The sequence below is a fragment of the Thamnophis sirtalis genome, unplaced genomic scaffold (genome assembly GCF_051295495.1).
Source record: "Thamnophis sirtalis isolate CommonGarterSnake01/CBP01778 unplaced genomic scaffold, rThaSir2_p1.2 scaffold_6, whole genome shotgun sequence".
NCBI lineage: Eukaryota > Metazoa > Chordata > Lepidosauria > Squamata > Natricidae > Thamnophis > Thamnophis sirtalis.
In genome coordinates this window covers 105,001,282-105,016,017 of record NW_028261386.1, presented here as the reverse complement: position 1 = coordinate 105,016,017, position 14,736 = coordinate 105,001,282, and the positions used below count along the sequence as shown (strand labels likewise).

At 40.6% G+C, this 14,736-nt stretch overlaps 1 protein-coding gene across 2 annotated transcripts in view; it reads right to left on the bottom strand.

Annotated features, from left to right (window-relative positions):
• REV3L (REV3 like, DNA directed polymerase zeta catalytic subunit) overlaps positions 1 to 14,736 on the bottom strand; it is an 83,297-nt gene that overhangs the window by 5,091 nt on the left and 63,470 nt on the right. For both annotated transcript variants that reach the window (XM_014055138.2, XM_087718638.1), the window contains 9 exons: positions 13,710 to 13,828; positions 12,270 to 12,411; positions 11,526 to 11,770; positions 10,079 to 10,187; positions 8,826 to 9,032; positions 5,121 to 5,230; positions 4,531 to 4,645; positions 1,680 to 1,817; positions 1,298 to 1,488 (listed from right to left, as the gene is read on the bottom strand). In XM_014055138.2, coding sequence (XP_013910613.2) covers positions 1,298 to 1,488; positions 1,680 to 1,817; positions 4,531 to 4,645; positions 5,121 to 5,230; positions 8,826 to 9,032; positions 10,079 to 10,187; positions 11,526 to 11,770; positions 12,270 to 12,411; positions 13,710 to 13,828 — 1,376 coding nt within the window. The remainder of the gene's footprint in view (positions 1 to 1,297; positions 1,489 to 1,679; positions 1,818 to 4,530; positions 4,646 to 5,120; positions 5,231 to 8,825; positions 9,033 to 10,078; positions 10,188 to 11,525; positions 11,771 to 12,269; positions 12,412 to 13,709; positions 13,829 to 14,736) is intronic.

The window sequence follows — 14,736 nt, the reverse complement described above, 5'->3', positions numbered from 1 at the left end:
TCGACCGCGGTTTTGACGGGTCACGTAATTTTATCTGACAATTTAAATTTATTTCTTGCAGTTCCTTTACATCACTTCTACCAATTATTGCTACCGGTATGTAAAATGTAGAAAATGAAAGAACCATACTTTAAAACTAAGATAAGAAAACTAAAACAAGATAAAGCTATAAGAGCCACTCTGATTTGGGAGTTAATGCTCCTATCTAGAAATCAGGAGACTGTGAATTGTAGTCCAACCTTAGGCATAAAAGCTGGATGAGTGACTTTAGACCAGTCATTCTCTCTCAGTCCAACCCACCTTAAAGAATGTTGTTGTGGGAAAAATAGGAGGCTGAAGGAGTATTCGGTATGTTCGCCATTTTGAATTATTTATAAAAACACAACTAGTCCTTGACTTACGACAATTAAGCCCAAACTTTATGTTGCTATGTGAGATAGTTATTGAGTTTTTATAACCTTTCTTGCCGTGGTTGTTAAATGAATCACTGCACTTGTTAAGTTAGTAACACGTTTGTTGAATGAATCTGGCTTCCCCATTGTCTTTGCTTGTCAAAAGGTTACAAAAGGTGATCCCATGACCCCAGGGCACTGTAATTGTCATAAATATAGGCTAATTGCCAAATATCTGGATATTGATCACATGACCACAGAGATGTTGCAGTGGTTGTTAAAGGTGAAAAATGGTAATAAGCCATTTTTTTTCACAGCAACTCTGAATGATCACTAAATGAACTGTTATAAGTTGAAGATCATTCATTCGAATTAAGACCTGGCTGATGGTAAAAATGTGAATCTACAAAAAAACCCTCTATTTTTAATATCTTAATAAAATGAAACCTTTCCATATTCCAGCATAATATCCAAGTATTTCTTCCTAAAAGGTAAATGTAAAAGTTTCCCTTGCACGTGTGCTAGTCCTTCCGAATTCTAGGGGGTGGTGCTCATCTCCATTTCAAAGCCAAGATCCAGCGCTGTCCAAAGACGTCTCCGTGGTCATGTGGACGGCATGACTAAACACCGAAGGAGCATGGAATGCTATAACCTTCCCACCAAACGTGGTCCATATTTTTCTACATGCATCTTTACATGCTTTCGAATTGCTAGGTTGGCAGAAGTTGGGATAAGTAACGGGAGTTCACTCTGTTATGCGACACTAGGAATTCGAACCACCAAACTGCCAACCTTTCTGATCGACAAGCTCAGCATCTTAGTCACTGAGCCACCATGTCCTTTAATATCAAATGGAAATTTAATATCAAATGGAATATTAACAACCTGTTACTTATTGTTACTACCTTGTGATCTCTAGAGCTGGAACACAAGCACCAGGTCTGTATGCAGAACTTCCTCGGTACTCCTTTGCAAAGATAAAGTCTTGCATGCTAGCCTTCCCTTCTAATAATTTCATGCACTGATTTTGCACATATTGCTTGATATGACTTATATCACGTGTTTCAAATAGTAGCTTAATGGAACGCTCAAGTATCTGGAAAAGAAAAAGAAATCATGTTTTCAGTTGTCCTTTCAAAATTAATTTAAAGATACTTGAAATTTGGCAACATTACTGCACTTGCGTATCAAATGCTCTGGGCAATTTACAAGGAAGTCATCCTTCCTTTTACAATTGGTACTTTTGTCAACCCGCTAACAAAAATGCATATTTCATGTCTATTTTACCTTGGAAACAGCAGGACAAGCATCTCTTCTGACAGTTTCTATGCCTTTTGCATCAAATACTGGATCTTTTTGATCCAACGTTTCATACATATAACCAACATATCTCTTTTTGGTTTGCAATATACATGGCAAATAAACCTATAATAGGGAAAGAAATGTTAGAAATTGCAAACTTGTATCAAAAAGGCAAATGTTTCTAAAACTATATACCCTTCATTAATGTAATCTTCCAACAAAGTATTTAATTTAGAATCTGAGTGACATAGTAGTCCATATGTGGCAGGCTTAGAATTCTATTTGCAAAATTAGTTGCTGTAGTACCTTGAAGACTGCCCTTTTGCCATGCTACTGGGCTGGGCCAGGCCCGGCTTCGCAAAGTCTGAAAGAGCTTTCTGGTGTGTGTCACAGCTCTGAAGCTAAGGAAAGCACCACAGTGCTGCACTGCACCAGAAAGTCCCTTTGTGCTGTGTGAAGCCCAACTCCAGCCTCAGTTGCCCTTGCCACCCTGCCCTGAAAAGACTTTTGTCCTCCAGGACTCTGTTGCCCAGGCTAACCTTCGCCATCTATTTGCTCCCACAATACATGCCCATCCTGGCCCTTCACAAGGTCTTACAAAGAAACTGCCACATGCAACCTTGAAAAGAAGAGTTTCATGAGGTCAGTTGCTGCCTTAGGAAGGGCAAAGCTAAGCATGTTTAGGGCAGCTAGGGCAGCAGAGGCCATGGAATGCAGGAAGCCAAAAGGTTATAGACAGAAGGGGAGATAGACTGGTGGGGGGAGTTGAAGCATTCTTCCAGTCATAAGCGAGGGCAGGCTACAAAGTCCCTGACTTCTGACTGCATGGCTGTGGGGACATTTCAATGGCCATGTTTATTATTATTATACTTGTATGCCGCCCTATTCCCGAGGGACTCAGGGCGGCTAACAAACAAGTGGGGAAGGGGGAGATACAAAAAACAAACAAGACAAAAACAAGATACAAAAAACAGATTAAAAGCTACACAACAATCGCAACAATTCAAGTGGGGCTGGGAACTCATCAGCCCCAAGCCTGCTGGAACAACCAGGTCTTGACGGCTTTGCGGAAAGCCTGAAGGGTGGTGAGGGTCCGAATCTCCATGGGGAGATCGTTCCAGAAGGCCGGAGCAGCCACAGAGAAGGCCCTCCCCTTAGGGGTCGACAGTCGATATTGGCTAGCTGATGGTATTTGGAGGAGGCCTAATCTGTGGGATCTAATTGGTCGTAGAGAGGTAATTGGCAGGAGGCGGTCTCTCAAGTACCCAGGTCCGATACCATGTAGGGCTTTAAAAGTAACGACTAGCACCTTGAAGCACGTCCGGAGTCCAACAGTAGCCAGTGCAGCTGGCGGAGGATAGGTGTAACGTGGGTGTACCGAGGTGCACCCACAATCGCTCGCGCGGCTGCAAGCTGAAGTCTCCGAATGCTCTTCAAGGGCTGCCCCATGTAGAGCGCATTACAGTAGTCCAGTCTTGAGGTCACAAGGGCGTGAGTGACTGTTCTGAGAGCCTCCTGGTTCAGGTAGGGACGCAATTGGTGCACCAGGCGAACCTGGGCAAATGTCCCCCTGGTCACAGCCGACAGATGGTGTTCTAAAGTCAGCTGTGGGTCCAGGAGGACTCCCAAATTGCAAACCCTGTCTGAGGGGGCGTATAATTTCACCCCCCAGCCTGAGAGATGGAATACAGGGCCAATCTTTGGGAGGGAAAAACACAAGCCACTGACACATCACTTCAACCGCTTCACTGAGTTGGCATGGGGCGGACAGATACAACTGTGTATCGTCCGCGTATTGATGGTACTTTATCGCATGCCGATGAATGATCTCACCCAGTGGCTTCATGTAGATGTTAAACAGGAGGGGGGACAGGACCGAGCCCTGCAGCACCCCATACTTGAGGGGCCTAGGGGTCGACCTGTGCCCTCCAACCAACACTGACTGCGACCTGTCAGAGAGGTAGGAGGAGAACCACCGAAGAATGGTGCCTCCCATTCCCACCTCATGTAACCACCGCAGAAGGATACCATGGTTGATGGTATCGAAGGCCGCTGAGAGGTCAAGGAGCACTAGGATGGAGGCATGGCCCCCATCCCTGGCTCTCCAGAGACCATCAATCAGTGCAAAGCAGTTTCCGTGCTGTAGCCAGGCCTGAATCCAGACTGAAAGGAGTCCAGATAATCGGTTTCATCCAAGGACCGCCAGAGCTGAGAGGCCACCACTTTCTCAACAACCTTCCCAACAAAGGCCATAACTTCAGGCACCAATTTAAGGCCTATCAAATGATCACTGAATGAATGATTGTTAAGTCAAGTTCTACCTGTAGAAGTCAATGGTGAAATACCTATTTCATATGCTCTGAACATGTGAAAGACTCCTACTTTAGTCTAATAAATACCGTGTTTCCCTGAAAATACGACAGGGTCTTATATTTTTTTGACCCACGAAATATGGCCTTGGGCTTATTAAAGGGGAGGGCTTATTGTTTTTGGGTTGGCGGCTGCTCCCTTGCAACCGGGCTCCAGAAGAGCTGGGCACAGCCTCAGGGTCGAATGACTGTCTTGGGCTGTTGCAGCAGCAACACAGCAGCCATGAGGTGGCCACGCTTGCGAGCAGCTGCCCGGCAATCCCCAGCTACTGACCGATCTAGCTTATATTTTTGCCCACACAAAAAATGTGGCAAGGCTTCAGTTTCAGGACAGGTAGTATTTTCGGGGAAACATGGTATAAGCACAGTGAAATTGTTATAAAATTAAAATACTTCGTAATGTTACATAAGGAAATGAATAGTAAAACTATCTTGAGTGCCAAAATACATTTTCAACCTTGTCTTACCTTTTCAAACTTCAATTTGACTGGTTTGGGATTGGTAGCTGTTACCGCTTCAGCAATTTCTTGACCAATTTTAAATGACTGTTCCTTGGTAGCTCCTTTCAGTAGTACAAACATGCTAAAACAAGAGAATTAGCTATTTAATTTTCCCCATAAGCAGCACAGCAAGAGTTTATAACATGGCAAAAGGCATACGGGAACTTTTGCACAAATTACAGTCCTCGATACCCAGAGTGTTTCTGCTTACTTTAGTCCTTTAGTTCTAATTTTGCTTTTCCTGGAGAAGAAATTCTGCCAACTTTCTATTTTACTGTTTGAACTAAATTCTTATACAGATTCAAAAGTTCTTATATGGTGTGTCAAATTTTTTAACTTTCAATTTCCAAACGTTAGGGGTGCTCAAACGTTGTGACATGCCTTGGAGATTGTAAAGATATTTTGCTTACTTTAATATAATTTTGATGTGCTTGGTAAATAAGTACATAAATATAACTTTTTAACATTGTATGTTTCATATGAATCTGTCTGATGTGATGTGATTAAAAGAACAAAAACAACTAAACACAATACTGGCTGGCAAACTTCTTAATTACCTGTCTGTGTCCCCATACACAACCCGTGCTCCCCATTTCTTTGTATCATTCACTAATTTTATTGCACGTTCCAAGGTCTCTCTGGCTTTGTGCACAATACTATCAGCAATCTGGAGATTAAAAAGACATATTACAATAATCTTAGAATATTTTCTTTTACCTAAACATGCATTTACAATACTTACTACTGTTTATAAAATTATATGATTTGTTGTACACATCCTGTAAAATCTTTATAGCAAAGTAAAAATAAAGATGGATGATTAAACAAATCTGTTAACATACATACAAATTAGCTTTCTGATCATTACATTCAAAACACATTAGCAAAATATACATACTTATTCCTTGGAGCCAGAAATTACACAGATAAGAGAACCTTTCTCTTACTTCCATCAATTTGCACTCCTTGGATCTATGGGTTTAACAGTGCTACCCAAGTAGTTTTAATTGCTCTTTTGAGGACAAAGTGAAAAATTCTCTCCTCTATGGCAAATACCCACAGGGTGACAATAACAATTTCATAACACCTCTGCTGCAGATCTCAATAGCTGGAAAGGTTTATAACAGTTTATATGCCTCGTAACAATTTCTAATTTACTTAAAAGAATTACAGAATAGCAGAGTTAAAAGGGACCACCGTTGCTCAAGCAGGAGATCCTATATCAGTGATGCCAAAAAGGTTGCGCGGAAATGTCGTGCTTGTGCATTCATCAGAGCTGCACTCCGAAAAGCCTAACCTCCAGGTTCTAGCATGCACCCAACAATCAGCTGGCCAACATGCATGTGCAGGCTGGTTTTTGGCACTGCTTTGCATGCAAAGGAGAGCTAATTGTCACACATGCACGCTCACCAGAAACCTGGAAGACAAAAGGCAAGGCTGCCCGTGCTGGGCAACATGGCTTCGCGTGCCACTTTGGACACACGTGCCAGAGGTTCACCATCACGGCCCTATATAGTATACCTTTCCAGACGAAAGGCTGTACTATCTCTTCTTAAAAATCTCCAGTGTTAGAGTTTTGAAGGCAAGTAGTTCCACTGATTAATTGTTCTAACTTCCAGGAAATTTCTCCTTAGTTCTAGACTGTTTCTCTCAATTAGTTTCTATCGTTTCTAGTTCTGCCTTCATTTGCTTTGGCTAATAGGTTGACACCCACTCTTCTTTGTGGTAGCCCTTAGATATTGGAACACTGCTATGATGTCACCCCTAGTCCTTCTTTTCATTGAACTAGACATACACAATTCCTGCAACTGTTCCAAAGTTTTAGCTTCCAGTTACCTGATCATTTTTGTTGCTCTTCTCTGAAGTCTTTTTAGAGTTAAGATATTCCGCAAAGCCATTAAATCCTGGCTGCTCTGGCAGGCCGGGGGGCTGTTGAAGTATCCAGCCCCACGGTAACTATGAATGTTGTGTATTTTAAATTGTTGTTTTGTCTATTTATCCCCTTCCCCTTTTTATTGTAAGCCGCCCGGAGTCCTTTGGGAGTGGGCGGCATACAAGACCAATAAACTAACTAACTAACTAAACTAACTTTTATATCATGGTGACCAAAACTAGATGCAATATTCCAAGTGTGCTCTTACCAAGGTCTGTGGTACTAGCACTTCATCTGATCTTGATTCTATCCCTCTGTTAATGCAGCCTAGGAATGAGTTGGCTTTTTTGGCAGCTGCAGCACACTCCTGGTTCATATTTAAATGATTGTCCCTCACAATTGCTACTATTGAGTCAGATATCACCTATTCTATACCCATGGTTTTGTGTAGTTTGTGCAGAAAAGAGGAACATAAGATAAGGGATCTGGAGACTAAACTATATGATGGACGGTTGTGGGAATTAGGCTCGTCTAGTCTAATGAAGAGAAGGACTTGAGTGACATGACAGCAGTTTTCCTATATTTCAGGGGCTGTCAGATAGAAGAGTGAGGTCAACTTATTCTACAACCTAGAATTAAGCAAAGAATTTCTGACAGATAGAACAATTAATCAGAACGGCTTGCCTCCAGAAGTTGTGGATGCTCCATCACTGGAGGTTTTCAAAAAGAGATTGGATAACCATTTGTCTGAATGGTATAGAGCCGTGATGGCAAACCTATGGCACGCGTGCCACAGGTGGCACCTGGAGCTATTTGTCAGGGCACGCGAGGCTTGCCCTGTCAGCTGGCCAGCGCGCATGCATGCTGGCCAGCTGACTTTGGCCTTCTTTTGAGGCCATTTTTTGCCCTCCTGAGGCTTCAGGAGCTTCCCTGAAGCCTCCGGAGGGCGGAAAACCGGCCGTACGGGTAAACTGGAAGTTCGGGAACAAACTTCCGTTTTGCCCGTAGGGCTGTTTTTTTGCACTCTGGAGGCTTCAGGGAAGCTCCTGAAGTCTCCGGAGGGCCTCCAGGTGTGGGGTGGGGAGGCTGTTTTTGCCCTCCCCAGGCTCCTATAAAGCTCTGGAGCCTGGGGAGAGAAAAAAGCACTTCAAAAATGGGGGGGGGGCCCTCTGGTCGTGTGCTAATGCGCAGCGGTCATGCACATACCATTACGGGTATGACAGGCCCGCGTATGGCCCCCTGCACACACCCCGCTTTTTGCACACAAGCCAAAAAAGGTTCGCCATCACTGGTATAGCGACTCCTGCATGAACAAAGGGTTTGACTAAAAGACCACCAACCCACTTACTGTCCTGTTATTCTGTGTTCTAGGTGTTCTCAGAATTAGCTGAACTAAATCAGCATTCCTGTACTACAGTTAGTAAACCAAGCCTTTTTGACTCCTTATGACTGCCTGGACAAGTCCCTGTAGTTTTCTTAGCAGGGCATTCGCCCAGGTACGCCTGGTGCGCCAGTTGCGACCCTACCTGAACCGGGAGGCACTCACAACAGTCACTCGGGCCCTTGTGATCTCTAGGCTGGAATACTGCAATGTGCTCTACATGGGGCTGCCCTTGAGGAGCATCCGGCGACTTCAGTTAGTGCAGAACGCGGCCGCGCGAGTGATCGCGGGTGCACCCCGATTCACCCGCATAACACCTATCCTCCGCGAGCTGCGCTGGCTACCTGTCGATCTCCGGATGCGCTTCAAGGTGCTTTTACTCACCCATAAAGCCCTACATGGCAGTGGATCTGGATACTTGAGAGACCGCCTTCTGCCGATTACCTCCCTACGACCTATAAGATCGCATAGACTGGGCCTCCTCCGCATTCCATCGGCCAGCCAGTGTCGGCTGGCAACTACAAGGAGGAGGGCCTTTTCAGCAGTCGCCCCGACCCTTTGGAACGAGCTCCCCGTGGAGATTCGTACCCTCTCCACCGTCCAAGCCTTCCGCACAGCCTTGAAGAACTGGCTCGCCCGTCAGGCCTGGGGATAAGGACCGTTACCCCGCCCGAATATTGAATGTATGGTGTTGATTTTATTATATGTTGTCGTCTTAATGTTGTATTCCCCCTCCCTTGGTTTTCTGTGAGCCGCCCTGAGTCCCCTCAGGGAAAAGGGCGGCCTACAAATATTAATAAAACCTTCCAAAAACCTTCCAAACCTTTTCTGAAAGTTTTTGCCTTTTCCTAGGATCATTCTCTCCCTAGGGCTGAGAGTGATTGACTCAAGGTCACCTTTTGGCTTCATGCAGAAGTAGATCTGATAGGTTTCCAGTGCCTTAAGCACTATATAAAAATGAACCTCCATTATTGTTAACAAGTTAATATAGTGCTTTCAATTACTTACTTCACTACATGGCATCCTTCCAGAAAAATTAGCAGCAGTATAACCAAAAGTGACGTTTGCTATAAGTTTAAGGCCAAGCTGACGTGCGTCAAGCATTCGAGTGATAGTTTTGTCAAGCTTGTAAGCTTTCATTGATTGCTTCACCATTATTCTAGTCTTTAAAATTTCTTCCAGCATTTTTGGCAGTACACCCTTTCTTACAGAAGGCTGTTGCAAAACAAAAGCAATAATTGAAAGGTTGATAGTCATAGCACTATTAATCCTCATGTAAATAAAAAAAAAAATCTTTTTTTTAGTGATATGTTGAGGCAAACTGTCCCCAAATGTCTCTAATACTTTAATTGACACCCTTCATGGTTTCCAATCAACTTTTCCATTTATTTATACATACACAGCTTGTCTCCATCCTCTTTCTTTAGGATAGTTTAGGACCACTTATAAGTAGGGTAGCTATGGAAATGATGTATTATTTTCATTTCTTTCTTTGGGGTAGGGATATGTTACTTGCAATTCTGCAGCAATATGGGTGAACGAGCTAATATCTGAGTATTAAATTTTCCTTTTTTGTGAAATGAGTAATTAATTGTGCCTTGGGGTTGAATTTTGTGGTTGGAATTTGGGAGTTCAAATACAATGTCCACTTCCTACTCAATTTCTTATCTGGTCAATTTGCCCTTTGAGATTATGATAGCCTCATATGACAGCCCTTAAGCAGTCCTTTCATTTCACTATAGCTCTCCTCTGCCTGTTACTTTTCTTAGAGGGAGAAGATTAACGTGGTTAATAACAGGAAAGGGATCCAACAAAGTCAAAGCAGGAGAATTTTATGTTATTTCTTTTTCAATTCTATATCCAATTTCTGGTTAAAACTGAGTTTCTTACTTTAATTTTTTAAAAAAATTCTATGACTCAATAAGAATCAGAATCAGAGAGAACCTTCTCCCTTGTTTTTCTTCCTAAGGGTGAGTGACCAGGACTGAATCTCTTCTTTGGGTGTCACATCATTCTGAAGCCAAACACACTTGAGTGTTCCCATAGATAATGCTGCTCATCACACTTTTGAATGCTGAAAGGAAGACTAATTTTTTAAAGTTTAATACTGTTTATCAATACCTATTATTCTTTAAAATTCTATAATTTATTTCCCATAACTATTAGAGTATGAAACTGAATTTATTTACAATTAAAGACAAAATATAAACAAAAACTCACTTTTATAAACACAACATTATTTGCTAAATAAAATAAAGTACCTTAACAAAAGCTATTCCACTGGGTGAGATTGTGATATCATGTCGAAGCTGGTATAGTAGATCAGGAGACACTTTCAGAGATGTGCATCCAAATTTAAATTCATCATTTCTAAAAAAAAAAAAAGTAAGAATAAATTGTTCTAAACAGTCCATCTTTTCAGTCCTTCTCATGATCCAGCTTTTCCTGCTTGCAACCTCTATACTCATTCACTCACTTCTTTGCCTACTATTTTCTCCTTATCTATCTTATAATCTTTTTTGTCTAGTTTCAGTTAAATATAAATACATTTTGCCTCTTTTCAACTGAGCAAAAATACCAAACTTCTTACAACAGACTAAAACATCCTCAGTAATAACACTACAAAATAAAATGAACAGATAAAAGCTGTGCTATTAATTACAAGTTTTTTGGGGAAAAGGATGCTTTTAATCTATTAGCAACAGAACATAGAGTTGTACTCATAAATTTCTCTAGAGAAAAATACCAGTTTCTATTCTGTTGCTGAAATCTCCTCACTTGTTTCACTTATTTCTCTCAATAAATTCAGATTACTAATCTTTTTTTAGATAAAAATAAAAATACTTCTTTATTCATGTAATAATTGTGATTCAGTCAGCAGTTATGTAGGATACCCTTTTAGCCTATTTATATGAATCATGTCATAAATTAATACAATTAGCAAAATATGATATATTTGAATCTGCACAGTCACCATGTTTTTTTCTTTCTTTTTGTGTAAGCAAATGCTGTATCCAGATTGCCAATTATATCAACTAATTATATTGCATTTTAAAACTTGCATATATAGAGGTTGTCACTGACTTATGATCACAACTGCGACTGGAATCTTGATCAGTAAAGCAGTCATTGAGATTCCCATGTGATCAACACAATCCCAGCACTCCCAGTTGTTAAGGAGACAGACCAAGAGAGCTGCCTGCTGGGAGGACATCTTAACTCCATATGGAGCCGAGATTTGCTCCACACTGTGATCAGCAGCCCTTTGATAGGTGAGAGTTCTTAGCCAAGAGCCGAGATTCCCTCACAGCAGGCAGCCCTTCAACAGTGACTCACTCTATGTACGTGTGTGTGTGTGTGTGTGTGTGTGTGTGTGTGTGTGTGAGAGAGAGAGAGAGAGAGAGAGAGAGAGAGAGAGAGAGGGAGAGAGGGAGGGAGGGAGAAGACATTTTGTGACTGGTCTTAACTGCTTCTCAGGCCAAAAAGCACCCTTTCTGAAGTCATTGTAAATTTGAACACTTGTTAAACAACTACTTCTTAAGCAAGGACTACCTGTATTATCTGTCTATAGGCAAGACAGTGTCTTAAAAGAGAATTTTGAAGTAGCCTGGAATCCTATAGTTTCTTATGTAATCTGAAAAAGAGTGCTAATCATTTATTCTATTAGTAGTACAACCATGCACAGAGATTTAAATGATTAATACTTACTTCCCCAAGTTTTCAATATGTCCCAAGCATGTGGAAAAGCAGTAATTGTATGCTATCACTATGGATGGGTATAGAGACTGAAAATCTAGCACAAGGACAGTATTACTGTAGAAACGAGATTCTGGCTCCATTATTAAAGGAATGCATTGAGGGGCTCTCATTTGAGCTCGCTGTTGAACGGCAGGTGTCACAGCAATGTAATTCATTGGTTTGGCAATTCGTAGCATCATTGATTCCACACGATACTAAATAAAACAAAAACTCAGTAATTAGCAATCCAACCTAGAAATTGAATGCATCTTTATCAACGTTATGATGAACAAAAGTCCAACAACTCAGTTTATTCACAAATATTAATAATTAAAGGATACAATGGGGAGATCCCAGCATCAATGGCTGGTATAAGACATTAATCAGGAAACTAAAGCAGCATCCCATGTTATTTTTCAAAGGAACACCTATCTATTCAACAACACAATTCTGAGACCAATGGCAAGTGCCAGAGATAAGACAACAAAAAATATAATCTATCCTAGAACTAATTCAGGAACCAAAGATATTTGTGGCTAGTTATCTCTCTTTTCAAAGAGGAAGGATAGACCTGAATCAAAATAAATGATTGGCTAAAGCAATCTACAGCTCGTCTGTAACATAAAGTAATTATTTATGTTTACTATAATTCTCCACAAATTAAAAAGGATATGTTCATTTTTAAACAATTAAATCAAAGCAATTAAAGGTTACCTGTGATCCTCTTGTCAATACATGCAAGAACTGAATTCCAAACAGCCTTGCCATTTCACTTGTTCTGCCAATCAAATCCACTTGTTCTAATAGCTGTATATTCCCACGAACACGACTAATATAATAATCTACGATTTTCCACCTTTAAAATAAAAGCATTAATATGTAAAACATTCAAAACTAAATCAGAAGAGTATTTTGAAAAAAAATGCCAAGAATTTGATATATATTATCAGGTCAATGCTATTTTAAGTGTTCACCTGATACAGAATACAAATTGTCTTGTGAAGCTTTGAGACAATGTAAAATAATTGCAAGTTGAGGCGGTCTACTTGAGAGACCGCCTCCTGCCAATTACCTCCTCACGACCCATTAGATCGCATAGATTGGGTCTCCTCCGAGTTCCATCTGCCAGTCAGTGTCGACTGGCAACTACGCGGAGGAGAGCCTTTTCAGTTGCAGCTCCGACCCTTGGAACGATCTCCCCGTGGAGATTCATACCCTCACCACCCTCCAGACCTTCCGCACAGCCCTCAAGACCTGGCTTTCCCGTCAGGCCTGAGGTTAAAGATTATATTCCATCCCCGCCCGAATGTTGAATGAATGTTGCTTTACTTTTTTAATTATGTACTGTCCTATATGTCTTTGTATGTTTCCCCTTCCTATATAAGTTTTAAGCCGCCCTGAGTCCCCTCAGGGAAAAGGGCGGCCTATAAATAAACTTAACTAACTAACTAACTAACTAACTAACTAACTAACTAACTAACTAACTAACTAAAGTTGAATAGATTAATTTTATTTGCTTACAATAGCATTGCCCTGTTAATTCATATCATGTAATTTTCATGCATTTCAGCCAATTCCATGGGAATTGTATTTTAAATATAAAGTAGAGTGGTTTATCAAGCTTACTGCATTCTTAATTAGTTGTATAGCCAATGTATTTTTTAGATAGCACGACATCTTTCTATTCAGTGAATAGACTTATAACAGAGCTAAAACACTATGAAAACAAGCAGCAGGAAGCCTCATATTTTCAACAAACTGAAACGGTCCACTTCTTCCTTTAAAAAAAAACCCTGAGACTTGTTATGTTAATATAGAACACCATTATTCTACCAGTCATGCAATATCTTTCCTAAACAAATCACAATTAAATATTGTTCAAGGTCCAGAATGACATTCCAAGCAGCAATTAATCTAGAATGCAAGTATAACCTTCTGTTCTCCTTTTCACACCTCCAAAAGAAGAGAAAAAGACTGCAAGCAACTTGATCTACAAAATGTGCTGATGACATCAGGAAAATGAATTTGGAGGTCTGATCTATAATGCTGACCTGTTGATTTACAACTTCAGATTGGAACTTACAATTATAATTTCTCTTTTTTAACATATAATTGCATTCAGTACCAGGCAATTAAAATGTTTATTACAATTACCGATAGATGTCTGCCTTGTTGTCAAACCAATCAGACAGAACTCGAGAAGTGAAGAGTGGGAAACGCTGATGAAGTATATGAAAGCTCACATTTTCAAATGTATAGTTGGTCAAAGCCACCTAAAAAATAGAAAATTTGGATGATTATATTTTTTCTATAGTTTATATCCAGAATATGGAATGGAATTACACAGAAATAGGTTGAAAACTGACCCAACATTTAATAGTTTCATTTTACAAAGAATTTGGTACAGAACAGGCAAGGATTCAGATTTCAAACACTAAATACTGACCAAAAACTCAGAACATATACCAGCAAAATGTTGGACGAAGTCAAGACAAACCCTTTATACCACAGAGAGATACTTTGGGCTCTCACAGTGATCTTGAGCTTAGTGATCTTTGCATCACTAAGATAATCAGAAATGCAGCTAAAAATACTTCCCATCTCTATCAACCAATAACTAATATATTATTGCTACAATCTAATGAGCATTGCAAGAAAAACTAGATGGGAGAAAAATCAGCAAAAAATGTGCTTCAAGACAAATAGGCTCTATATTATATCTATCTCTGATTATTTCTATCTTAGTTCGCACAACGGACTTGTCCTTCTATGAAGCCAATCTGGGCAGTCATCAGCCTTGGATGCCTCAGCTGTAGTCAGATATTAAGGCGACATTACAATTTAAAAAATATCCCTGATCCAGTATCTCTCACTAGCATAATTGCCCCTCCTCCATTCAAGAAGCAGGGACCATTTGCTTTTCCTCAAAGAATATGGAAAAACTACTTTTTACGTGAATGATAGTTACTACCTAATCATTACAAAGCGCAGGAAATCAATTCTAAGCACAGAAAAACAAATTAGACTATAAAACTAATTACCGTATTTTTCAGAATATAAGATGCACCTTTTTCCCTCAAAAAAGAGGCTGAAAATCTGGGTGCGTCTTATACACCCAAATCTGGGTGCGTCTTATACACTGCGTCTTATACAGCATTTTTTCCCTCCCGAAACCCTGCCC